General features: G+C 38.7%; 1 protein-coding gene across 9 annotated transcripts in view; it reads right to left on the reverse strand.

Moving 5' to 3' along the window:
• Positions 1 to 509: 509 nt before the first annotated feature.
• Positions 510 to 14,018, reverse strand: part of zc3h18 (zinc finger CCCH-type containing 18) — a 40,231-nt gene continuing 26,722 nt past the window's right edge. For 7 of the 9 annotated variants that reach the window (XM_088614363.1, XM_088614358.1, XM_088614356.1 and 4 more), the window contains 7 exons: positions 11,012 to 11,170; positions 9,445 to 9,453; positions 8,729 to 8,889; positions 7,006 to 7,193; positions 6,352 to 6,448; positions 2,373 to 2,466; positions 510 to 1,325 (listed from right to left, as the gene is read on the reverse strand). In XM_088614363.1, the coding sequence (XP_088470489.1) occupies positions 1,121 to 1,325; positions 2,373 to 2,466; positions 6,352 to 6,448; positions 7,006 to 7,193; positions 8,729 to 8,889; positions 9,445 to 9,453; positions 11,012 to 11,170 (913 nt within the window). In that variant the 3' untranslated portion in view covers positions 510 to 1,120. The remainder of the gene's footprint in view (positions 1,326 to 2,372; positions 2,467 to 6,351; positions 6,449 to 7,005; positions 7,194 to 8,728; positions 8,890 to 9,444; positions 9,454 to 11,011; positions 11,171 to 14,018) is intronic. The other 2 variants (XM_088614365.1, XM_088614357.1) reach the window with 1 other exon arrangement.

The raw sequence follows: 14,018 nt of genomic DNA on the forward strand, positions 1-14,018 counted from the left end.
TGTCGCCATTTTCCGAAGTTCCGAAATTTTTAGCTTTTGTCTCCGGCTATTCTGTTATTCCATCATTTATTTTAGTCAGAGCTAGGCGTGGAAAATAGATACAAGAACACATGAGGGAGAAAAACTTGAGGGGGAAGAACTGTTTTTTTAAATCTGTTTCAGTTATATACTATATATGATCAAGCATATATACCATGCAACTCAACCACCTCTTGTTCATTACGTCTTCAGCACAGTCTTTCCATCTTTTTATCAGCTGATGTTTTGTAGCATGATTGCTATTTACACATTGTTTTTTATTGGTGCTTTCCATGATAAATCACAAAAAGAAGAAAACATTTGCATGATGCTCTAGAACAGTAGTTTGCAGTCCGGCTGTAACCTTAACTAACTGAATCAGCTCATTATTGGCTCTTTAAAGACCTGGACAAATCACAGACACACTGACCCTCTAGCATAGAAGAAAACATCAAACCACACTTCAGGAAACACTCCAAAATTCAAGCATCTCTTTATCAAAATAGTTTATTTTGTTGTTTTTCTTGTCATGAAACCAAGATGCAGTCTTACTTTTATTCAGCCAACATCCCAAATACAACCAGGTACACTCCGTATGAACTAAAATATGGAACAATTAATATAAAGAATGATTATCTTTTATTTAGGAAGAGCTAGGAAAAAAATTCTGTGCCAGATTAAAAACAAAAGAAAGGCAAAATACTTCACATCACAGTCATTTGTTATCTCTATAGTCGTACATTGTAAGAAATTGAAGTATATCATGTTGAAAACACTAAACGCACAGATCTAGTAGAATACAGTTCATTGGTTAAGAAAGGCTCCATGGGCAAGGGCCTGTGGATGTGATGTTCTTTGCTTCTCCGAATGTTACTGCCAACGTCTCCTCCAACTGCCTGAAGTACGAGGTGGGTCTTAGCATTCACAGTCCACAGCAAAGAATCTTACAAAAACATATCAAAGATTTTGCCATTTTTAATAAGAAACTTACTGAGGCCTTTTTTTCCCCTCTCAAGAAGCAGCAGGACGGCGTCTGCTTCCTCTCATTTGTGTCTTAAATATAAAATCTTCCCTCTGTCTCTGAGCTGAAATGGTTTGGTAACTATACTTTCCCGGGGATCTTGGCCCGCTTGCGTGCAATGGCGTCCTCCACAGCCTTCAGCTGTTTCAGCAGCTCCTCGCGCCGGGACAGCGTGCTGGCTTTGCTGGACTTCGCTGGGGGGGCCGACCCAACACCCCCCGGAGGTTTGCCCGCCAGGCTGGGGCCTTTGCCGGAGGACTTGGGCGGAGGAGACAGTGGGCGCTTCCTGAAAGGAAAACCAGGGAGTGCAAAAGCAGCCCAACGGTAACACAGGGGCAAGGGAGGAGGGGGAGATGAAACTGGATGTTAGGGTTCAACTCAAATTATGAATGCGGATACCTCTAATTTTAAGTCAAATGAAGAAACAGAAGAATTCTTCTCATTTTCCCTACTAAAGGCATAAGACGGACAGGAGTTTTTAACTGCTGCATCTTTTCTAATGACTGGAGCTGTTATTACAACAAAACTAAACTAACTAGTTTACCTAGAAGAACTAAAAATACAGAAACTAAGGCTGCCAGATGGCACACGTGATGCACAAAGCTCTCATATTTCTAACACATGGGCACAACATAATTCAGGGAACTTAAATGTATTTTATAACCACATTTTATGCACGAACATGAGCAAAATATTATGTTGCAACAGCATTTTTGTAAAATCAAATTCTGCAAAGCTGTAGCTCCGTTACTACAATTATTAGATTTTAGATCCAAGTGTTGAAAATCATACTAAAAGACCTGAAAGAGAGGACAGTAGTCTTGACATTTTAAATTGGTTGACTAGGCTGTTGGAGAAACAAGCTGCCTGGGTTTTAATTCCAATTCTGATAACAAAAGACACTGAAATTGAAGCCTCAATCCAAAGACCGGAAAACAAAGCACGTAGAACAATAAATGAGGAAAAGAGCTCACTTCCAGAAAGTGCTCCTGGTTTAAGCTCCGATTCTGCCATTTCCTTGATATATACTACACCTAAGAAAATTTCATCCTTTGCGTTGAGAAACTTAGTCTCTACAGTTACAGACTTTTGTTGACACCATATTTTTTAAAATCTATATGCACTATGTGGATATACACTATAATAAGATGGATATATAAGGCAAATTACCTAAGTGCATGCAAAAAAGTGCATGGTATATATGTTAAGTCCAGTAAAAAACACTACATTGATTATCATTCTTAACTACTCAGAAACAATATCATTTAGTTCAGGTTTAAAATCCATGCTAATGCTAAATTCATTAAATGTTTTTGTGGAATAATAAGGTTACCTCTCTGCTTGGGCTGGTGGTGGTCGCTGGCCCTGTCCTCTGGGACGGTCCAGTTTGGGGGAGACGGGCCGTCCTGGAATTCTTCTTTCCCGACCTGCAAAGGGACAGAAAGAGTGTCTATGGACTCTCATAGATGCATTGCCCAAGAATGCTGGAAGTGACATTTCCTCTCAGAACCGTTTGCAGTTTAAATAGTCCCGATAACTAGATTGTCTGCCTGGTCTACCATATTCTAGTTCAGAGAAACGGAAGATCTCAACCTTTAAGCTTAGACTAATGCTCTCCTTCACACACCTTTTTCACACAGTTTACTCAGTCAATTTGAAATCAGGCTGCTCGGCATTAAGAAAAACACGTTTTGTGTTTAGTAAACCAAATCACTCAACAAACCAAAAAGTGTAAAAGGAAAACACTTAGCTCCAGTTTCACAGTTACAGAAGTCCTACAGCATAAAGACATAATCCAAATGTGAATGGACAGCTTACTTTTGTAAGCTATCAACAATTTAGTGTCAGTTTTCCCGATTATTTCCATGCTACACCTTTCTCTTTTAGATTACTTGGCATCACATCTGAAAAGTGAAGGATTAATTCACATCCTCTGAAGTTTCTACTAATCTTCTGTTCCTCTTCATTTTGATTACTGGGCAGTGAATGGGCTACTACTTGATACTTTGGTGTTATTTAGCCAAGTTACTGGAGTGTGAAAGAGACGTTACACCCACAGTTCACACAATATTTACAAAAATAATTATGTAAGTGATATCTTTAAAAAATTGCTTCACTGCTTTGAACATTACTCAAGGCACTTCCGTGGATAGGTGTTGCATAATGGAAACCCTAAAGATAAACACTGCTCTCAGACTTTAAAACAAAAGTGTTTCCTTGTACACAACACAATAAAACAGCATCCAGTGAACAATAGTGTCTCTGACTTTTTAACTTGACCGATAAAACATGGGAAACATGGGGGAAGGAACAACAAGTTTCATGTATCCATAACTGAAATATTACTCCAAGACATTTGGTAAAAAACTAGTCTGGCCAACAACATCTAGTAAGCCGTGTATTAGAGCTTTACTATGGAAACATAGCTTATATGCATAGTATTAGTGGTCTACTAGTGATAATGGACAAAATACCTGGCTTGGATTCACATAGGGACTGATCCACTGGCTAAGGACCTAACCTAAGGATCATTCATAAAGTACTAACAAATGGATTACAGGTCACTCCAAAAATACAGTGTTAGGGTTCCCAGAAGGCCACTTCAAAATCATAACCCAACGAATCACTTGGGCAAACTGAAAGGCAGTCATCTAGGTGTTTAAACACATCGACAAGCTTGCAGCGGCACCAATGTATAGGCCCCTGTGGGGCAACACTTGCATCACAAGAGGAGAAACAAGACCTGGATCTGTGAAAGTTCCAGGCCTTGGGGGTACCTCACGAGATATGGGTTCATCTTTAAAAACTGCAAACTGAAAGTGAAAGGGCAAGGCACTTTCACAAGAAATAACATACAGCAAAAATACAATAAATTCTCCATAATGATTAATCCTATTTTGCCACCAAAAGCCAGGAATGCTTATACGTTATTCATACACAAAAACAAAGACAAGGTTGTAACTTTGACGAAAAAAACCTACCCAACATGAAAAACTACTTTACAATCAAAACAGGATATGATAAGTTTAATTAGTGCTAAGTAATTAAGAGCAGAATGCAATCTAGGAATGTCCTCTACTCCCAGTTACGTCAGGGTTAATGATGTTGTCTGTTTGACAATGATGTGTCATACAGTGTTCTAATAAATTAGAGGAAATCCCAGAGAAAATATTGAGCAAAGGCCTCACCTAGAGCTGTCAATAACCATTGAACAGAACAATTAAACCTTACAGTCTTCAGTGTCATCTAACAAAGGTTTTGTGAGGAATCAGAACTTTCCAGTGCATGTTTTAGTGACGTCCAAAATGAACAATGCTAAGTGGTAAAAAATATTGTTGCCCTGCAGGTTACATTGCATCACTTCCTGTCAAAACAGCAAGACCAACACCCTAGTATGGCAATTTGCTCATCAAAACAGCAAGTGAGGAAATGACTGAAACTGTAAAAGAACACTTCCCAAACAGCCTGCAGCAGTAAATGATATAGGTAGAAGGGTAAGATATCCTAAATGTAATAAACAGGAAATCAATGTTATTCCTCTGTGGGTAATCAACCGAACAAATGTAATATTAGGCATCGCCACATTTGGTCCATTATCTATGTTTGGCATTGTCTTGTTGACTGAAGAATGGGTATACATAACATTTATTATTGTTTCTCAAAACAAAAACCACATGACAATATCAGGAAGTTGTTCATTGAAGAAAAACTTTCTTGCACACAAATTTACAAGTGAAATGTTCTGGTAAGTGGCACTGACTTGCTTTAGAATGTGTGCACCAGAAGAACTGAATGGAATGTTTTAGGACTATAGTAAAAGAAAAAATGTTTCAAACTTTTTTTGGAATAACATTCATTTATATTTTGTCATCAAGAGGGGAAGAGTTTTGTGATAGTAAGGGTTCTTTTTTCTTTCCACTTTTTAGTGTTCAAAGACTAGACAACCCAGCAACTTCATGCAAGTAAAGTGCCCTACAAAAATTGCAATCCTGTGTCAACCTTGATGGTGGTCTGACCCACACATTCAAAATCACTTTCAAGATCTGTTTAAAGGCTGACTGATGACAGATTAGATTTCAATAATATAAGCTTTCAAAATTCTGAACCTGAAAAATTGTAATGATAATTTTACACCAGCAACACATCATAAGCTGCCTGTTCAACTGTTTGGACAATTAACTCCAAACTTTGCAATATATAATTCTTGTAACAACAGGATGTAAACATGTAAAAATGGGATTCTTTCAAAAACCAAGATGGTCACCAGACTACCACTTCTTTTTTGTTATGCGATTCATAACAATGTCTGTGATGCACTGAATAGAAACTTGACAGACTGCATAAACCACCAAAGCTCTTTCTGATTTGCAAAAGTTATGCTAATTGCCCAACCAACACCATGTCAATAATGGCTCGGTAAAACCCATCCTGCTCGAGAATTGCTAGACCCAATAACGTCAAATTTGGTAGATACAATTCTGACGGCAATACAGTTAACATAAGTTTTGCAGGGGCTCCAATTTAAACCACAGTTGTATTGGGAAATGCTGCACCAAAACATTTGAAACTTTGCAGGACTCAAAACCTCCAGAACTGCTTCAGAATATGCACCTTATATATTTCAGCGATATGCCCACACTGCATCACCACATTAGGTGAAATGAGTCCAGTAATACCATTTGCTCATTTAAAAAAAAGCAGCCAGTTAATTCCAAATGTGGTAGATATCACTCTAGTGTCAGAGAAATAGGGTTCCTGTTTAAACCAGGATGGCCAACTGTTCACCATTTTGAAACATCAACACTCTTATTGATATAGATTCGATATTGCAAACTGCTCCAGGGCAAAAACTGTTTGGCCAATTAATCCCAAACCTGGCAGGTTTTATTCCTGCAACAATACCATTACCACGTCAAAATGAGGCTTCTGCTTAAATAAGATGGCTGCCAGGCAGACATTTCACTCTTAGACTTCAAACAACTGAGGTTTCAGGAACTGCTCCGCTTATTAACTTATTTGTTAACTGGCAGGCAATACACTCCAGCTCTCACCACACATTGGACAACAATACGTTTAACACTTAAACCCCCTGCTCGGTGAAATACACTCTGTAACAATGCCAAAATGGTAAAAATTAAAGTTGAAGAATGCAATTTGATATTAAAACCTAAAGTACTGTACACTTTATTAAGTAACGGAATCACCCTGTATTGCGATTATTCATTGCATAACTGGTAATTCTAGATGTGTTAATGATAAGGAGTTATATGGTAGAAATTCCCGAAAGTCTAAGAAAGCCTGAATCTCCTTACCTCTCTCCGGTGACATGGCTATTCTTTTGCTTAGTGGAGAAGTTGGCCTATCCTTGTCTGATGGTAAGTATCTTTTCCTGTTTCCTTTATCAGCTTGCTGAAAAACAAGTTTTAATGAAAAACAGATGCATGTAACTGACATGACGACAGTCAATCTAATTTTGTTTTCACATTCCACATGCACACTGGAATCGTTGGCAGTGATTCGACTTGGCTCACTGCCTCAAACCTCACACCTTTCTGGGAAGGATACGGACTGTGTATACTTTCTTCCCACTAACATGTGTCTGCTCATCCTTGAACTATGAGCCACACTGTACCTACAGAGAGACTGCAATGAACAGATGGAACAAACATCTTTCGGACAACACTGTAAAGATCGCATACAACTAGCGAGCCATGCGTTAGTAATGAGTGTTTAACCTTAACTCAATGACAGAGGACAACACGATGTCCTTACAACTTATACTTATGACTCTCATTCTGCCTTTACTTCGGGAGACATACCTCAGCATGAATCCCTATGGCAATAAAGGAGTGATGATATTGGGCTTATGTTTTCTGTCTCACAGTGCTTACACAAACGAAAGCCGAAGGTGACAGACGTTTCGCCCAGCAGCAGCCAGCTGTATCTGCTCCAAAGGGGGAGGGTACCTTGTTGAGCAGCGTAAGCTTGATGTCCTTGTGGGACCCGTAGCCGGACTGCGGTCCAGGGGGGGGCTGGTGCTGCTGGGAGGGTTTGCTACTCTGTCCCGACTTCAGAGCGGTGGGCTTGGGGGGCTGGGGAGGGGGTTCCGGTTTTCTTCGCTCCTCTTTGAACGGCTCATCCTTTTTAGGTTTTCCTACAAGAACAAAAACATTTTCACAACCACTCACTGCTAAAGCTACCTTACACAACACTGAATCCTACAAGTATTGAATGCTTTACACCTAAAAGCATTCAATTGTTGAACAATAAAAAAACCTGTCTGCAGGTAGGGATATTATTATTATTTTTTAGATTCTTTACAAACCAATTGTCTGTTTTTTAATCTTAAGGTACTGGTTCTGATTGAGCGATATTGTCGAGTCGAATGATGTTTTGTATTATGTCACTGTATTTTTGTTATATTGTATTATTGGCCAGGATGGCAATACTTAGATAAAATGCTAAAGTGTTGGTCTTGAAATCCAATTAGGTTTTGCTGTGCAGGTTCAATGTCTGCTCACAGCACTGTTACGACAATATTGCAGAGCTCGTAAAAGTGATGTTGATACTGTATTTTCAATTGTTGCTTGCAACAGCCTTTCAGGATAAAACAGTTAAACATGAACCAGAGGCCAGGGTACTGGAAATTAAAACATTTCTCTACCCAAAAGCTATGGGAGTCTGTTTCAAGAAAAGGGTGGATGACCTTCTTTGGTCATTAAGTACCAAACTGGCTAGATGGACCACAAGACCTCCTCTCATTTATAATCTTTCTTATGTTTTCAACTAACAACTAACTAACACTATGCCCACATAACACCCCTGAAACTGGAGAAAGTAAACTTGTAAAGGGTTAAGAAATTTTTCTTTGCCATCTCAATGCCAACCATTATTAAAAAGAAGATGTCAACAGAGAGTTTCAAGAGCTGTGGCTTTCATTAATTAGCGTTCTATAGACTAAGGACCATATCCTACTGAAAGTCAAAAATGTAAGTTCTGTGGTTTCTTTCAGACCTTTCATGAACATGCTCCCTAAGCTGCAGACAGGATTGTGGAGATGAAGCACCTGCAGAACTAGACATAAATATGTGTGACAAAGGTTTGCTCTTAGTTGTGTGATCTCCCAGAGAAAGAGTGGAGGCATTTCAGTACAGTAGAGTGAGAAAGGTTATAAGGTGCTATCACGTGTAGTAGGCACAGGCAAGTGAAATCCAGTGTTGTTCTCCTAAAATTTAAAATGAATAGGCAAACACCAAACTATGGATTCATGTCTGAACTATAAAACGTTTTACAACTATGCCAGTCTCCCAATGTTACTAAACATATATATTGAAACACTATCCATTGAACATTTTCTAGTTTCTGCAATACAGCCAAGTTTTTGGTTCCAGAATTAAGATGCGCTGTTTCAGAATACGTGAAGCAAGCACAAACATTTTACTCACAGAATACTACATGAGACAAGGATGAAATGCTAACAGAAAGAACCCTTGCTGGAAACAGATGTGTGTAAACTACACTACAACTCTGCAAAGGTAAAATCTTAAAATGTCAGATCAGCACTCACAGTAGAACATTAAGGAACGGAGGTAACCATTCATATGCAGGAAAAAAAAAAAGGAAAGAGGGTGGATGCAAACCCAATCCCTTCTATGTGTGAACATTCATAAATCTTTCAGACCCCAATACCTTTCTCTTTTTTCTGCTGTGCTGGGGTGGGTGATCGGGAGCTGGCGGAGGACACAGGACTGGCCAGGTCAGCATACATGTCTTCAGAGTCTGCACTGCGCACTGAGCTGCTGCTGGAGGAGGCGCTGGACACTGAAGACACACTGCTTACACTGAGAGACCTGTGGTACCAACACACCCCATCACTTTTAACAAAGCAAGAAACACACAAGCCACATAAACCACAGTCTTCAGTCTACCTACTTAGAATTAGAGAACAGAAAGTTAACAGTAAATACTGAAGTGCTTCAAACCATATCATGCAAAAGTGTGACTTTCTTTTCATGGATGAGAAATGGACAGGAAAAAAATTAAAATAATAAAAAGGGGTGGCATGCTGGCAAGCAAGAGCTCTATTGATGCAGGACAAAAAAAGTGCGATATAGACCAGTGATTTTCAACCTTGTCTGTGAGGGGGACCCCTCTGAAGATACATTTAAATAAAACAAATCAAAACTTCACTCATCCATTATTCTAAACCATATTAATACAAATAACTAACAATGGAACTGCAGGTTAGCAGATGTAATCTAAGCACAGCCAGAGCATGCCGATTTTACCACACCACTAGGAGATGCGGTTCTCTGTGTTGCTGGGGATCCCTGGGCAGTCTTTACAGAGCCCTTGTTAAAAGCCCCTGATCTAGACAAGTTGCAAGTGATAATCTCGTACAATACCTGGATTTTCTGTGACGACAGGCAGCAGGAAGGAAGGGAAAAAAGAGAGATTGTTAGCAATGCACTACAATACATTATTTACCAAAATAAAAAAAAGCCTTGATATATATGAATGCTTGAAATGTTTTCCCTCTTCGGTATTACCATACAGAGATTGGTATGCTTTGCTTTATTATTTATTAATTATTAATACAGTTCTGTCTGTCCCCTTCATTGGATTGGAGTTTCTGAATTTCAATGTGTTTTTCATTTTCATGAGCTTTTGATTGTAAGATTATTGGCAAGTTGCTGTGCAAACCTTGTTAAAATGACGTGATGGAAAGCACAGCTAAAGGATGCAACGAAATTAATTCAGTGAAGTGTAATTTGGATTTTCTGAGAGCTACAGGATAATATTTCTCCAGCTGGACAGGAATCACATGTGCTGAGCTGAAGTGCACGTGAAATGGAAGAAAGGGCCTTCCAGCACAGTTATGTATTCCCCTGCATTGTTTAATAGAAGCCTGACAAAATAAAAAAGTTCCAATAGGTTTTAACCAGGTTCAGGTATGTGACAAAATAAAGTGGCACATGACAGAAATACTTGCAGGAAAGTACAAAAAATCACCTTGGTTACAAAGGCAGAAAACAAAGTAAAAATATGGGAACAAATCAATAAATCCAGCCTTGGTTAGTTACATGTGTAAGCAGAACTTCCATTTTGGGTGATATGAAACCTTTAACCCCAGATCAACAGGGAAATATTGTGAAGAGACAAAGCTACATAAAGATCGAATGTTATATTAAGCACTATTCCAGTTTTGTTACAATCATCAAACCAGATCACAGCACAATGTTAATGGCTATTTTCAGTCCTGCACATTTAAAAATGATGTGGCAAGGTTAGTCAATAGATGGTGCAATGCTTGTCTAACATAACCTTCTGTTTCACGATTGTCATGACCTCTTTATGTTATGACCACTAAGGATTTTTCCAAAGCACTGGGGGGCCCCCCTAACACATAGCTTCACTGTAATACACTTCTCCATTAGACCATCATTTTGGTCAATTTGTACAATTGCACTAGGCATTGTGATTTCTTCTAAAAAGCTACAGGAAGTCTAGTATTAGTACTGTTTCAAATACCGTAAATTCAATTGTATTATAATGACTGCATACGTAATGCAATGGATCCCCTTTGCAGCATTTTCAATTAATCAAAAAAATAAATGACCCTCATCAAAAATACATTAGAACATCTGTAGCCACCATTGGTACAGACCGAATTCTTGATAAGAGAATCAAAAGGCCATAGCAAATGAAACGAATGTTCAGGAAAGCACAAGTTGCTGGAGAGAAGCTGCTCTCAGACTGTTAGGGCTGCATGAGAATTTCAGGATATCGCACGACTGTTACATCGCTGCATGATTTTAGGTTTCATCAGAACAGACTGCACTAGGAGAGCAGCTGTTGAAACCTGAAATGGTCCAGAATATTCTGCAACAGGAGACCTGCCAGTTTCTATTCCTGCTCGTACATTCTTTTTTTTTTTTTTTTTTTTGGAAACCCCGGCATCTGACTGCTCACCTGGATTTCCTGGAACCGGAAGGAGAGTGAGAGAGGGAGACGGAGGAGGATCGGGAACGGGATCGTGACCTGGACAGGGAATGCGAGGGAGACCTGGAATGGGAGCTGGAGCCGGAATAGCTGCTGGCACTGCCACTCACACTGCCGGTCACCGCATGCCTGGAACACAACAAAGCCCACCCTTCACCTTTCAGACACACCCCGTACCCGCAGGCTAACAGGGGTTCCTACAAGTATGAAACGCAAGAGCTCCAGGAAGACTAGACGATAAGCCGTTTGCTTAGTTGTTGATAAGATTAATGATCCCAGTATTTTTTCCCAATGGATTCCATCACCTGACTTTCGACAACATGGTTAGGGATTTTGTTCCACACTCCCTTGACTCTGCGTCACCTGTTCTCTGCCCTGAAAACTCACACACTCAACTTACATTCCAGGTGTTGATATTGAAGAAGTCTTCAAGACCGACCTGAGACTATGTGATCCAAGCATTCTCTTTTCTTTGCAAAACAGATTGTTAGGTTATTCCTTGTGATAACCAACAGCAGACGCTTTTCTAAACTTCGCACGTAGTGGTATTTCCTTCATACTATCAGTATGCAGTCTGCCAGGATCAAGGCCTTGAATATGCTGTCAGTCAGCATCTGCAGTAGGAGAAACTGTCTCAAGTGGTCCTGCTTATGTGCAAGAGGCATGCTCTATGAATGCGTCCCCTATCTAGGTAGTTTTCCATTTTTACACACTTGATTTGTCCGGCAGCAGGGAGGGATCCTCACATGGAGCACTGTAAAATTTAGAGAAATTCACAAGGGAAAAAAAAGAGTAACAACAAGCAAGAAAACAATGGCTGTAGTAAATCATGTGCACCTGCTAGGAATACCCAAACAGCGCAGGGAAAGAACCGATCCAGGGAAAGACCCAGAAGCATTAAAGAAAATATTTTAAACTTTTGCATGCCATAAACACCTTGTCTGCTTTGCAAATAATTTTTAGGTCCAAGGTGTTTCTTGGAATCAGTACACAATAAAAATCTGTGCAATACGTTATGTATTTTTAGATTCCCTCACAAATAAAACAAAGTTTTATTACTTGATTAAAGAACTTTAGGACCTCTACTATGATTAATCCCTACCCATTGACTTGAGTAAGACAAATTTAAACAAATGTCATACATCTCTGGCAATGCTGTAACTATTCACAGGCTTAAAATGTACCAAAAATACATTTATAACACAACCCCAAAGGAAGAACCCTCTGATTTTTTCATATATTAGCAACATGTTAGAATACAGTAAAATGGTGATATAATAATCAGAATTAGCACTCAAAGTGTACCCCTTTACATTAAGGACAAATTTTTAAATACTAAAAAAGGGGTAAGTTCATTTTCATACAACCACTTACACAATAAGCGAAGACATTCTCAAACTCTTGCATCTGATTTTCTCATTCAATGTTTATCATATCAAATCCACAATTTGCAGAACGGATTTTCCCTGTGAAAACCTGCTACATCAAAAAACCTTTTCCTGAAAACCAAAAACAGCCATTGAGGCTCCTTTGACAAAGCTTCACTGTGACACGGCCCACAATAAACAAAAAACATGGAATCTCCACTGGAGCCTTCAAAATGGCACATGGAAATTTTTACACAATACCACACAGTGAGAGAAGTCTAAAATGCCAAAAAATGAATAGCAGGTGAAAGTCCACATCGCGAAACAAATGGAAAGGTAGGAGCCGGAAAAAAAAGAAAAGTGTATTTGCAAAAATGCAAAGAAGGTCCCCTTAGTTTCATGTCAGACATTACTGCAGTCTTCATGCAGCAGTGACAGTGAAGTTCAGATGAGCTGCAGCACATCCAAAAGACTTTCGATGTTTGTAAAAATATATCATGCTTTGAGTGCCAAACCACTCATTTTAATTATAATTACATCCGCTTCATTTTATTTGAGGCAAAGCCAGTTCTGGGTTCCTGCTTTATACACACACAGAGTTTGGAAGCTTTTGTGTTTTATTTTCTGCTATTTTATAGCAGTTTGTTTCACAAATGGCAATGGCTAAGAAGACGAAAACATATGAAAACGGAGATCTAAATTTAAACAAAGCAGCAAGAAAACAAGGGCAGCTTTGGAATAAACCATACTTATTGGATAGATTTACAAAAACAAAACTGTTCAAATATTATTTATCATGCAGCTTAAAATAAAATGAATTTTGCAGCTTGATTTTTTTCTACAGTAAAAAACTGCTTACCGGAAAAAGAACTACATAAAGACTGTGCCATTCAAATATGTACAAAAAATATAATTAATGCAGCTGTCTAAAACCTGTTATCCTACCTTAATTAAAAATTACATTTTTTAAGATGCTGGAATTTTAAAAAAGCACCTGTTTGTCTGTGTGGGAAAACATACTAATTAATTTATTATTGAACAGGTAGATCTTTCTTAAGGAAAAAACTTAACAGGAACCATAGCTGTCTTTCGCACTCATAAATGATAGTTTAACATTATTTTCATTATAATTTACGATAACGAAGTCACCTTAAGATGATTTTCCATGAAAGGTAATACTTTATAGATGTGACTCCTATATTAATTCAGCTAGCAAGTGACTTTTCTATTGGATTGCAAGGGTTCTCCCATCCAAAATGTCATGTCTCCTACCAAAAAGCTTTTTAGAAAATTATGGGGGAAGCAGGAAAAAAAACTGTCTCACTTAATCATTTCCCCAGGTGTGTCTGTCTCTTGTGGTGGAAATGTTCATCAGGCTTGGTGTGCAAATTTACCCACAAGGTACACCAATGAAAACTAAACTCTGATACGGCAGCAAAGTTAAGGAAGGTAATCGTTAAAACACTGACATATATTCAAGGAACAGATTCTCCTCCTCTCCAGGAAACAAATGTATTGAACAATTAAAACCCAATTAAAGCTTATTACACGGGATCAAAAAAACAAACATGCAGACACATTTTTGTCTCATTTTTGTGTAAGATACAGAG

Source organism: Lepisosteus platostomus, chromosome 20, assembly GCF_059453375.1.
Source record: "Lepisosteus platostomus isolate fLepPlt1 chromosome 20, fLepPlt1.hap1, whole genome shotgun sequence".
NCBI classification, from domain to species: domain Eukaryota; kingdom Metazoa; phylum Chordata; class Actinopteri; order Semionotiformes; family Lepisosteidae; genus Lepisosteus; species Lepisosteus platostomus.